This window comes from Amaranthus tricolor, chromosome 2 (genome assembly GCF_026212465.1).
Source record: "Amaranthus tricolor cultivar Red isolate AtriRed21 chromosome 2, ASM2621246v1, whole genome shotgun sequence".
Taxonomy (NCBI): domain Eukaryota; kingdom Viridiplantae; phylum Streptophyta; class Magnoliopsida; order Caryophyllales; family Amaranthaceae; genus Amaranthus; species Amaranthus tricolor.
The window spans coordinates 8,977,370-8,991,386 of NC_080048.1; the positions used below are offsets into that span (position 1 = coordinate 8,977,370).

Consider the following 14,017-nt stretch of genomic DNA (forward strand, 5'->3'; position numbering starts at 1 on the left):
AGCCATCAAGACATCCGCTGCCTAAATCAATTTATAATACAACTGTTACATGGAACGTGAAACGTAGCCAAATTTCAAGTATGTTTGTCCGCAATCTCCAAGAAACGCAACCCAAGTTGCTCAAGGTGGCGTTTTGGTGTAGCAGACTTTTTTAAAAAGTATTTTTACCTTGATTTACAAATTAAATAAAAAAGGAAAAAACGAGATGAAATCTAGATAACTAAAAAAATCCACTTAAAAACAATTTCTTAAAGCAAAAATATCATTTTAACTTAATTTATTTTCAAACATTTTTTTCATTCATAACATATCTCGCACCCAATCGTTCCCGAGTGTTGTGTTCCTTGTTCCCATTTCCTTCCGAACCGAATATCATTCCAGGCAACAATGCCCACAAGCATCAAAGTATTATGTCGTTTATGATGTTACTATCTTAGGATTCAACTTAACATTTAGAAAAATAATAAAAATAGATTGACTTGCACAATTTCCATATTTACAAATTTTCACCAATTTGGCTCCCCCAGAATTTCAATCAAGCAGAATAACACATTTCCAGTTAATCAATGTGCGGATTAAATAGAGCTGATAAAAACAGATAATTCCACGCGAAAAGAAAAACATAAGGAATTAGAGATAAACAAAGACGATGAGAAGTGCATCAACAAGATGTTCTAAGCAAGACGGATCAAATGCTAGTCTTGTTTGGTAGTTGCAGTCACATCTGGTTTTGGCTGGCCAAAATCAGGGCGACATAAAAGCCTCTCGACAGGTACCTTCATCACATCACGCCTCACTCCAATATCGGACACATACCTGCTAACACAGTACATGCTGCATCCCACTGCTGCCAACCCACTGAAGCTAGTGGTCAAGAATCTAAGCGGGGATGAGACGACTGCGCTCACAGCAGCAACAAAAGATGTAGCTTGTCCACTTCGCCCGACGCTGATGTCTGTAACCACGAGTAGACCCGTCTTGCAATAAATGGCAAAGTCTTCACAGTTGTTCTTGAAAATGTTGTAACCACCAAACCCTTTTTCAAGGAGAAAAGAAGCACGGGAAAGAACGTCTTCTAGAGAGTCTGAGCGAGCAAGTGTGCAGGTCCCACCACGTGCCTTTGCGAGGAAGAAAGCAGGAGAGACCCCATATTCAAAGAGATAAAGGTCACCGTCCCAGAGGAAACAGTCTAGGCAGGATGAGATGACACCACTGAGGTTTGATTGGTCACCACATACAGGACACGGGCATTGTGAGCGATCCGGGGAAATTGATGAACTGAAGATAACATTGTCTAGAAAAGTTCCTGTGCCTATTTCCTGGCCTGGTCCTCTTGTAAAGTGAATGACTTTTCCGTCACCTGCATATATGCCTGTCATAGATTACACCAAAGACGGGTAAGCAATTGAAAATTTGAGATAACTAAATCGATGAAACGCGTAGGTCTGCAACCAAGATTCCAAAAGATTCATGTGTGCTGAATTGATAATGGTCGGAAAATGAAAAGAGAAACTGCAAATACTGTGACCTCCATTAGCAATTTGGTTATACCGCAGATATTTTCTATTATTAGGCCTAAGAAGAGTTAAAGCATCATAAGAATGTCAGATTGCTGAGGATACGATATGGGTACTAGAGTTAAAATGATGAATTCATGAATCTGAGTAACGTAAGATCTAACTCCCTATATATAAGCCTAAGCAACCTACTATAATAATCAGAGAACAAAAAAGATCAAAAAGAAGGAAACCTGAACTAAGTCCAACATACATTTTCCTGAATTTACAATCATGCAAAAGACAATAGCTAATCAACTCGCAAGATTTTGAATGAATTGACAAGCTTCAAGGTACTTGTCTTGGTCACCCCAGTGCGTAAAAAAATTTGCACAGAAGCTCGTTAAATATCTACTCAAGAACACATATGCCTCGCATATCCAGCATCAAACTCCGTTAATACCTTCAACTGGTCAACATACAACAAAACCTCAAAATGTGGACGTTTAGAGCAATATCACAGGCTACGGTAAAAATCAAAACCCCCTCACCCCTTAACAAAAATCATATCGAAAGTCGCAATGCAGGCTCAGGTGATATTGGTTACTAGAATCTAGGGGCACAGGAGTGGCAAACACCTCATCAAAATGATAAATCAAAGCAGTTCAGTGTGCCCAAGTATTCCTTGCTGTGCATCATCCGAAACACCTTACCCAGACACAACTAGAAATTTAAGCAGGTGCACCTTAAGTGTCTGCACTACCAAACTATACACAGTCAAAGATACTGATTACAGATTTCGCTGCAACACTTTCATTCAATATCACCACACTGATTCCTTGTGACAATGTTACCCAAGAAATAGAAGGAACAACTACTCCAAACTAGCAACAAAAGCTCAATAACTTAGACAGATTTTTATATATGACCCACCATGCAATACCTTTGAAAATTTAAGGATGATAGAGACTATGAAAGCCCTGCTACATTGGTTCAAAAGGCAAAAATATAGAATAATTTAAAGCGTAATTCCTATTGCCAAATTATTGATGTCTAATTGCATTTATTTCCCATAAATACCTTTTTGTTTTAGCTAATAACAATATATTATTTCCAACACAAGATCCTTTTGCACTACAGGCCCTCAAGAAAATATAATGATATTATGATGTTAATTATTCTACCATTTCCTAGGTTGAAAAAGCACTTCAAAGTGTTATGTCCTATGTCAAACACCGATACAACATTACACTCCTATTTATATCAAAACTCACAAAATACTTTGTGTATTGTACACTTGTAATTAATTTACAATTATTTTTTTTTTCGATTGAAAAAAAGAGGGCAAAGGAGCAGGATTGAGGTATTTAGTGACTCCCATCATAAAATATCGTTATACCTCATGACATGAGTCCACTTAAAAAATTAACATGGAGAACTCCCTACTTCGTGTCCCGTTCCTCCGAATCTAGTGATAAGTATGTACGGTTTCTGGGTCGTTGCCCATAAGTGGTGCACAACATCCATTTAATGGGGTGTCAAAATGAGCAGTCCACCCTGGTTGTTGTGTTAGTAATGCAAGGGCTGCTTGGTCAAGCTCTGCCTTGTGCCACACCACATCTCTCAAAGAGTCAAATTAGCAAAACTATTAGGATTTATGGATAAGAAACTAAAGAAAAGATTTGAATCTAAGCTAAAATAGATATCTTGGAACTGTTCTAGGGACGTACATAGATGTGATAGATAGTACTGAAAAACATAAAATTAGCATTATTTGCATGGAAGAGACAATGGGGGTTAATGGAAAAGTCATGACATTCACAAGATAAAGAAAATCATGGTATTTTGGGTAAGATAACAAACAGAGTATGCGTTTTGAATTTTGATGGATGCATTATTAGCCAATGATGTGGTTGAAACCTGGAAGAGGAAATATTGTAAGTGCCTCACGTGGGAGCAAGGCAACACTCAAAAACAAATTCTAAGAGGACTTAAATGATTTAATGTTCGGCAAATACACTTTAAGAGTCCATGGAGGTTTTGGATATCGAATCAGAAATGAGGAATGAGTCTAATCTATACTGTGCACAAATATATGATTTGTTAGTAGTTAATATGTGGTACAAGAATCATGTGGACGACCATTAGAACTGATATATTGGTTCTAAAACCGGCCCCGATCTTTTGGGAATAAGGCTCCAACGTTGTTGTAGGAAGCGTAAACAACATTTGTGACTTAGAGCAGTAGACTGAATGCTTCTTACTTTTTGACTATGAGAAATGATAATGGTAGTTACCTCAACTCTAAGGAAGGTTATAGTGGGTGCAATTAAATCCGTACAAAAATAAAATATGAGGATAAGGAAAAATCAAATGTGAAACCTAAAAAGAAAAAGTAGATTAGAAAAAAGAGGAGAATGTGGATTCAACATGAGCGAAGTTAAAAAAATTGCATCACTAGTACAACTAAGGTCCGTTTTAGAAAAGCAAAGGATGGTATGGTTATGAAAAGGTACAAGATGTGGTGGAATGAGAAAGTAATGGCCTCAAGAAAAAAAATATTCAGCTATAGGGAAATGTAAGCATAAGACAAGCATTGAAAAATACAAGAAAGTCAAACCCAAGAGAAAATAAGCATATACAACAAGTTGGACTCGAGAGAAAGAGGAAAGGTTTTTTATAGAATGGCCAAAAGCAAGAGACATAGATGGAAAGGTTGGAAGAGAACAAAGACATTATGAGACAAAAGAACAAAGAGGAGAGAGAAGCTTCAAGAAAATGAAGCAAAAGAAACCACACCATTATTCATACAAAGCATGAAAATAATACCATAAAAGATTGAAAAATAAGCAACACAATACACAACAACATAAAACTGGGATGCACAAAACTATTCTAACTACTACATAAATAAGTTTATCATACACACCATGAAATTAAGGGCGAAGGTGACACAATCTGCAAAGAAAAGCATTTTCAAAAACCAATTTGGTTTCCATGGAAATAATTCATCATATAGAGGCTCAAAAATGTTTTCACAAAAAGGAACGAATTGGTTAACTAAATTCTTTAACAAGAGAACAAACAAAAGACTATAGGCTAAGAATTATAGCTCCTATCTACAAAAACAAAAGGGTGCAAAGGCCTATAACAATTGTCATAGTATTAAGCTTATGAGCCACATCATCAAACTTGTTAAGGACAACAATTTCCAATAACAAACTTGATTTTAGGCGAAAACAAGTTACCATGAACAAATGGAGTACTACATGGTAAGTTAAATTTATTTGCACATTATTTTTGTTGATTTGGAGTTTGTTTGCCTGCGCTCGGTACCAAGCCCGAGTAAAGGAGGAAGATGAGCGAAAGGTTAGTAGCAACCAACTCAGCAAAACATAATCACATCCCATGATGTAGTTTGGTGGGAAACGACAAAGGGTATTCCCAAGAAATACATTAACATAGTGCGATATGTATTGAAAAGAGAAGACAAATGTTAAGACTTGTGGTCAAAACAAATTTCCCAATTGGTCTTCACTAGGGCGCTCTAAGTTTCTTTCCTTTTGCAATGATCCTAGATGAGATGACTCGATTAATTCACTGAGACATGCCTTCGTGCGTTGTATGCTAACGACATTGTTTTGGTGTATGAGACTGAGGGGCATAGTTACCCGAAAGGCCAAACGATTCGGGACGTGGGATGGGAACGTGGCTTAAGGTGACTCCGGAACGATAGGGACGATCAACATTTTTTTATTTAAAATAAAAATAAACAATGCATTGTTAAAAATTAACATTTAAATAAATAAATTGCATTACATGAAATTGTTTACAACAATGCAAGTACACATTAATCCTTAAAAGTTCTACCATTTAAATAAAAAATTTATCTTTTTCTCTTACTTGAATCAACTTCACTACCCTTAAGAGTTAAATCAATTAATCTAATTGTTGAATCCTCTAATAATGAACTTTTGGGATCAATATCCCATTTTCTATAAGGTCCTTCGTTGTAGCTGGTTGTAAATCGTGATATTAGTCTTAAATTTGAATGAATAAAGACTAATTTATCAGCACGAGTGGCATTGAGGTGATTCCTTTAAGTGTTGAGAATGTATGAGTATGTGCTCCACGCTCTTTCGGCCGAACAACTGCTAAACGGTTGGGACAACACTTTCAATGCAACTTCTGAAAGTTCAGGTGTTTCCGATCTGTAAGTAGACCACCAAGATATAGGACACATGATTACGGCATCAACTTGCATTGTTGCAAACAATTTTATGCAATGCAATTTTCATGTAATGCAATTTATGATTTAAATTGTAATTTTTATTAACGCATTTATTATTTTTATTTTTATTTTAAATAAAAAAAATGTTAATTCCCCATCGTTCCGGAATCACCTTAAGTAGCGTTCCGCTTTCCCGTCCCATGTCCCGAACCGTTTGGCGTTCTGTGTAACTATGTTGTGGATACTTTAAGGGAAATAATTAAAAAGGACGACATAAGAAGAGATTTAAGCATCGTAACAATTTAGAATAAGTAGAAAAAGAACTGCCTGGTTTGAACATGTGCAACAACAAGAACCAATAAGGAAAATAGAAAGTTGAAACTTAAAAATTTTAAAACAAGGGCGATGAAGATTGTAGATAATATAGAGGGCAGAAGTGAAAAATAATATGAAAATTTTAGATTTTGAGGTTGATATGGTAAAAAACAAAATGAATGGCAAAAGATAATCCATATGGACGACTAATAATATATTGATTCATGAAATATGAACAAGATGTATGACATAGTATCAAAAGAAGTATATGGAAAAGATAGGTACACCACTCAAGTATATGACCATAGTCCAAGATATGTATGAGAAAGAACAAAACAATGATAGAATATATGAAGGAAAATTTTCTTATTTGTAGTGTTTCAAGATGAGATAAAAATCTAAGGAAAACTTTCATGGTGCATGTTGTTTGTTGATATAAGTGGACAAATTAGAGATAAGATTAATGCTAAGCTATAGATTTTGAAAAAAGTAATCAAAAGAGATATTAAACTAAGTTGAAGTAAGAAAAAGTATATGGAACATCGTTTTCGCACGAAGGATTCCAGAGGCGCAACAAAATTAGTTACAAAGAAGCTCTTTTCAAGTATGTGTGTTTCAAGCACCTTAACTTAATCATTCACCCGAGATTTTGATCAAATCAAGGTGAGCCACTACGATTAACGATAAAATTCTATTTGAAACCACATGTCAGAATATCTAGAAGAAATTAAGAATAGAGGTGTAGAAGAAGTGCATGTTAAGAAGGATGAATGGTTATACCCTAAATATAGAGCTCAAAATAAAGACATTAAAAAGAGTCTTAGAGTAAGGACTGGCAAAAAGAATACAAATTTGCACGAGCATGAAGAAAAATAAGGAGAATGTATGGATGATCATTGTAAGGATAGGGATGAATTTGAACTAACTACTCTTACGATGGGGTACATGTATGGTGTGTTTGTCATCTACCGCCGGACACTAGCTTTATAAGCGCGATTTACCTGGTATGATGGCATGGTATGGTACACCAGTTCCATTGTTTTCTACCGATCTCTTAAAATCAACATCAAGACCCTATTAAACACATTCAAATGGTATCTAGGTTCCATTTGCATTACTAATCACTGGCATTGATCTTCATCGTTGTAAAAAAACTATTGAAAACGGAAATATCTTTTATGGCGACACTTTCACATAATTTTGTTTTGGTTCATGTAGAAGATTGGATTCTGTAAGATTAAGGATTCATCAAAGACCTCAATATAATTTTATTATTAATTCTGTTGCACTCACTTTTTAATTATAAACTAGTATATCTAATGTCAACTTTGAGTTCATCTTTATTCACATACCCCAAACCATTCAAATATGCAACCTAAGGCTATACAAAATGTTCTTCCCCAATTCCATATTCAGGCAAAAATTGCTTCTCTATAATCTCAACATCCAAGGGTAGAACTATAAATAACCCAATTCTAAATCAAAAAACAGCAATTTTTCCAAACATGCGAATTCACAGATACCACATTTACCCATATCATCATCACTAAAATTCCTCATAAGGGTTTATCAAAATAGCAGTTACAAAACTTAATCGGATTATTTCAAAAATCAAAACAACCCAGAAAAGATAAAGAGAGAAAAAGAGAGTAAAACCATGATGGGAGTAAAGATATGCATTCCTCCAAGAATAGATGTGATCTCCGGGTTTGAGGGCATCCCTTGAAATCTTGTTGGATAAAACTCCCATTTGATACCCGACTTTTCCTCTCCTGCTTTTACTTTGATGGCGATGGGAGCAAGTAGCAAACCTGTCAAGACAAAATTGTAAAGTACTACGGTTATGAAGTATGATACACCTTTCCTTTTGATTAAGGCAGCAACAGAATTACAGAACACGGTTAGATTAAACAACGGATAATTACGAGTTAATTACGTGTATGAAGAATAAAAGAATGCTTTTTTGATGAGGAAATATTAAAGATGATGAACTTTTGTGTACGGATTTTTATTGCTCAACTTAGTTAATTACTTGGAATGTTTGGTAATTCGAGGTCGACGATTAGCTATTTGTTTTTTCCATTGATTTATATTTGTTGTTTTTATTGGCTTCAAGCTAGTTGAAAAAATCAGCTTTTAGGGAGATATTTGGCTATTTAGACATTTGTTGTTAGTTGTTGATTGTTTTATTAGTGCAACAAGCCAAAAGTAAACAATAAAAGCTACTTCATTTAACTTTTTTATTTTCGCTTAAAATTAAAAGTATTTGTTAAATACTTTTTTTATTTGTTTGACCAACCAACAAATCAAAAAGCTAATGTAAAAGTCAACATTCAAAAATTATTTGGTTGTCACTAGAATTGATTTTTTATAAGAATTTACAATGTAGGGGAATTTAATTCTTCTAATTGCCTAGGAATAAAACAATCATGTTTAAATGGCCGTAGTTTTTTTAAATTAATACAGGAATTTGTAATTACTAAGGGTATTATGGTGATTAATTTTCTACAAGTCATAGAAATTAACTTCCCTTGAAATTTTAATTTTCTATGTTAATTGTTAAGCAAACATAATCCATTTTGACATTTCCTAGAAAGTTCAAATTCTTATGATATTTAATGTCAACCATTCTAATATTTGCACAAATTCGATGATTTTTTGCTCAAAGTAACGTTTGAACTACAAGTGTTGTCAACGATTTTTATACTATTAAACAATATGTAATATTTAAGTGAATATTTTTCTATTAATATTTCCGGTACTCAAGTGGATATTTCTATTTATGAAGATTGTTGATTTTGACATTACTTTGAGTAAAAATTCAAAAATTTAAAGCTTATTATATTCTAAGTTTAGTGTCAACCAAATAAGTTCTAATATGTGCACGAATTTTATAATTTTTTGCTCAAAGTAATATTGAAACTGCAAGTATTGTCGGCGATTTATACTATTGTAATGTGTAATATTTAAGTAAATATTTATCTATCAATCTTTTGAATACTTAAAGAGGATATTTTAATCTTTGAAGAATGCTAATGTTGGCATGACTAAAAATTCATTTTTAAAGCTTAATTACATTCCAAGTCATGATTTTCATAAATGATCACTACAAGGATTTATAGCTCTCTAACAATCTTCATAGCACACAAAATTATTTTGGGGGCCATACAGAACAGAGTATTTCATGTAGACTCAATGATCGTAATCGTAATTTTTCTGATTATTATTTAGCGTTTGTTTTATTCAATTTTATTGAAATTGAGATCCTACTTACAATAAATGAAGGGTTGAGATTGAATTGATATACTTTAATTGTCAATTTATATGATCCTACAAATAAATTTAAATATACTTGTCATGGTATATAAGGTAAATTGAATATTGTTATATTGTTACATAGCTTTTTTATTTGAATATTGTTATATTTGTTTCGTTATGAAAAGCTGGTTTTGTTTCATTTTTCTGTACACATATATAAGTGTACTGATTTTTTCTTTTTTTTTTCGAAGGAAGTGTACTAATTTTTTCACCACATGGATAATTGCAAGTATTCTAATTATATTGATTTTTCATTCCATATAATATATAAGGTAAATTGAATACAAACATTGTTGAGAGATTGTCTCTTAAGTCTAGTAAATTAAAACTTAATACTTAATTACTGTATTCCTAATGCCTTTTTATATTATCCTTAATATATACTTATAATATTCTTAATGCCTATTCTACTTATAGTATCCTTAATGCCTACTTACATGATTCTTAATACCTACTTACATTATCCTTAATGTCTACTTACCGTATCCTTATTGCTTACTTACAATATCCGTAATGCCCACCGAGTAAAGCATGCAATACTTATAATGTCTTAAATGTCTACTTATAATATCCTTAATGTCCACCGAATAATTACTTTACATTTTCCTTTATGGACCGACCCAATTAGAGATGGTAACAAGAATATTAGTATAAGTGTTAAACATTCAACACTTTCATACTTCTAAATTTCATATAACATCAATTATTAATATCTTAATATCTTAAAGATCAATTTCAATTATAAATCACATCGTTTAAAAATATCTTTGTATAAACTATTTATTGTGCATGTAAAATTATTTCATTGTAATATGCTAATTTTATAATATTTGAATACACATTAAAGGCTTGTTTGATATCCATTTTTTAAAGGTCACTAATGGAAACGTCTAACTCAAACCGTTACATATTATTTGTTTCAACTCTAAAGTAATCGTTTACGTTACTTTCAGGAAATGGAATCCTCTAATTTTTTACCGCTCGTAATAGTGGTGTAAGGAATTCCCTTACCTTATTCCCTTTGCTCTCTTCATACCAAACAAATAATAGCAACACCACTTACCATTACCTTACCTCTATTTACACATTCCCTTTTCATTACATTTTAAGTTGTCATACCAAACACCCCCTAAATATATTTGAAAAAATAATTAAAATTTTGCAACCCCCATATAACTAAAAAGTTTCTAAAGTTAAACATTAATTTTCAAATAAGACGGTCTTGATGAGATCACTTCTATTAAGCTAATCTCTTTTCAAAAGAAAAAAAATACTAATCTAATACCCATGAGAAAGTCTTAGTAAATAACGCTAATTTGTGAAATTAACTTTTCTAATTATTTATTTTAATATTATAATTTTTATTTTTTTATGATAATTTACAAATTACAATTATTAATTAGCAATTATCGATGAATACGGACGTTAGTGATCACCTATAACTTAACTCTAAGTCCACAATTATAACCTAAACTCATTGCTTACCATTTGAAGTGAACCCGAACTAATTACAACATAAATACTAGGGCTGTAAATGTGGTCAGAAACCTGTTTTACCGACTTGTTACCGACCGATACCGAACCCGTTTTTGACCGAATACAAGTGACCAGATACCGACCGCTAACGAACCCGAATGGTGACCGAAACCGTTTCCGACCTGTTTTACACATACCGAAACCGACCGGTACCGAACCTGTTTTAAACCGAAAACCGTTTTCGACCTGTTTTTATCATACCGTGACCGACCGATACCGAACCTGTTTTCAGACCGAAACCTGTTTTCGACCCGCTTAATACCCGTTTTTAACCGACCGTTTTTGACCGAATCTATATTGTACCGAACCTGTATTATACCGAACCTAGAACCTGTTTTGTACCGAACCTGTTTTGTACCGAACCTGTTTTGGACCGAACTTATCTACATAATTCTTCTAAGTTGTCAAAATATAATAAAATTTTATATAAAATAATTAAATTAAACTTAATTATATTATTTCTATATGATGAAAATTAAATTAAATATAAATTTTTATAAAATAAATATATAAATTATAAGTTAATATATATTAACTCAGTAATTTAGTAAAGCCTTTTTCTTTTCTAAAAAATTAAGTATAAATTTTACAAAACTCAGAAATTGCAAAATTGCATAAACATAGTTCATACTTTGCAACCAATATAAGTACCAAGTTCAGGTTAATTTGCTGACTAATTAATACTGTATTAAAATCAACATATAACAATATAAACCAATACAAAATATTAACCTATGAAATTGATAAACCACTTTCATTTGGTAAAAAACCCAAACATTCATCATACGAACAAAAACGACTTTAAAAACATCTTGGTAAAAAACCAATACAAGATATGATAATTTGGTAAAAAACCCAATTACAAGAAAAAAATCTTCATAGAGCACTACACTTACCTGAAGCATTATCATCATGATCAGTGTTATTTTCCTCAATAACACTTAATATCTCCTTAAAAACGACTTTAAAAACATCAAGAAGATAAACAGTACATTTGAACATGAACATTCATCATACAAAATACCTGATTTTATTTGCCAACATGAACATGAATCTAGCAACTGATTTAGCAAATTAACCCAAACATTCATCATACGAACAAAAAAATAGAAAACAACCCACCTATGACATGTCTCCAAAGCAAAGCACGCTTAAATCCCAACAATTATACAATTATACAGATATCTCCAAAGCAAACAAACTAATTACAACAATTATACAGATGACACACTTAAATCCCAAAATGATGATAAACCCAATCACAATTTCCACGTAAAGCACGCTATAACCACCTATGACATGTCCAACAGCTTAATGAATGAAATTCAAAACAACAAAAATAATAATAAAACTCAATCAAGATCAAAACTTGCAAACAATTAATTAAAAAAATAAAATTTCAATTCCAATTATAACCATATAATCAACACAAAATCAATCAACTCAGGATAGAAAATTATCCGAAAATGCAGCATTTAACAATGAAATTATCCGAAAATGACAAAAAATTGTAGGAAAAAAAAAACAGGATAGAAAATCAATACTTGAATGAAAACAATTATAAAATTTGAATCTTACAGTGAAATGAGTGGAAAACTGCAGCTCCGTCCGAAGAAACAAAACCCTAACAACAAAATCTGAATAAAATGAAATCTCCATCAAAATCAAAAACTGAAATCAATAACAAAAACAAGAACATGAAACCAAGTATGAAAACAAGAATAAGAAATCAAAAATCAAAATAAAAAGTAACCAAAATAAAACCGAATGATACTAAAAAAAAAAGCACAAAAACGCTAATAAAAAGTAACAAGAACAAGAATGAAGAATGAAGAACTAAATTAAAACAAAAACGAAGAATGAAAGCCAGAAAGAAAGCACAAAAACAAGACAAGAATGAAGAACGAAGAACTAAATGAAAGTCAAAAAAATTCATAAGAACGCAAATAAAATCAAATGAAGATTAAGAACAACCCAGATTAAGAACAAAGATTAAGAACCGCATTTTATATCTTTAGACCGAACCGAACAAAGATTAAGTATTGCAAAATTAAGAACAAAAAAACTCCCTTAAGAACCGAACAAAGATTGAGACCGAATAACTGATTTTTGGACCAAGATTAAGAACACGAAAACGAAACAAAGATTAAGAACAAAAAAACTGGAAGACTAAATCGAACAAAGATTAAACACGAAAACCAAAGATTAAACACAAAAAACAAAGATTAAATACAAAAAACCCTAAATCTAACCCTAAACGAACACATTAAACCCATAAAATTAAACACAAAAACAAATCGAACAAAAAAAAAGTGGAACAAGACTAAATCGAACACGAAAACGAAACAAAGATTAAGAACAAAAAAACTGGAAGACTAAATCGAACAAAGATTAAACACGAAAACCAAAGATTAAACACAAAAAACAAAGATTAAATACAAAAAACCCTAAATCTAACCCTAAACGAACACATTAAACCCATAAAATTAAACACAAAAACAAATCGAACAAAAAAAAAATGGAAGAAGACTTACTTGGACGGTTGGACCGGCTGGAGAGGAGTGGCGGTGGGCCGGTGGCGAACTGGCTGGAGAGGAGCGGCAGGGATTAGGCGCGGGATTTAGAGAGAGAATGAAAAAAAGGGAAGGGGTTAGGGGACGGCGCTGCTGAGTATCAGAGAATTAGGATTAAGGGTTTTTAGGTTTTTAGGGAGAGAATCAGAGAAGGCGCGGAGCAATTAGCGAAATACACTTGGGCTTATCAACGGTTTAGATTAGATCCCTTGATCTAACGGTTCATATTAGTTTTTTTTTTTTTTTTTTTTAATATATTAGAGTATGTTTAATCAATGGTTTAGATTAATTGATTTCAAAATGAAGGGTTATGATTTATCATGCCTTTTGCCAAGTTGACAATCCATGTATTGAGGTTGTGCACCAATGGGATAATCTTATGTGTTTTTTTTTTTTTTTACAACTAAATTTTTTTTTTAAATATGAGTAATTCATTGATTTAATGGTTTCTAAATAAACTTCTTAATTTTAATAAATAAACCTCTTTCTTTCTTATTTCTAAAATATATATATATATACTTCTAATTATGCAACTATTATTTTATTTG

At 32.3% G+C, this 14,017-nt stretch overlaps 1 protein-coding gene across 2 annotated transcripts; it reads right to left on the minus strand.

The window, feature by feature from the left end:
- Positions 1 to 503: 503 nt before the first annotated feature.
- On the minus strand, positions 504 to 13,616 carry LOC130806300 (protein LEAD-SENSITIVE 1-like). Of its 2 annotated transcripts, none has more exons than XM_057671317.1 (4): positions 13,431 to 13,616; positions 12,475 to 12,520; positions 7,699 to 7,853; positions 504 to 1,372 (listed from the first exon to the last, which is right to left on the minus strand). In XM_057671317.1, exons 3-4 carry the CDS (start codon positions 7,790 to 7,792, stop codon positions 696 to 698), a joined length of 771 nt encoding a protein of 256 aa, XP_057527300.1. In that variant the 5' UTR covers positions 7,793 to 7,853; positions 12,475 to 12,520; positions 13,431 to 13,616; the 3' UTR covers positions 504 to 695. The 2 variants fall into 2 exon arrangements, with proteins under 2 accessions (XP_057527300.1, XP_057527299.1); XM_057671316.1 differs by having other exon boundaries at positions 12,475 to 12,533.
- Positions 13,617 to 14,017: the final 401 nt, after the last annotated feature.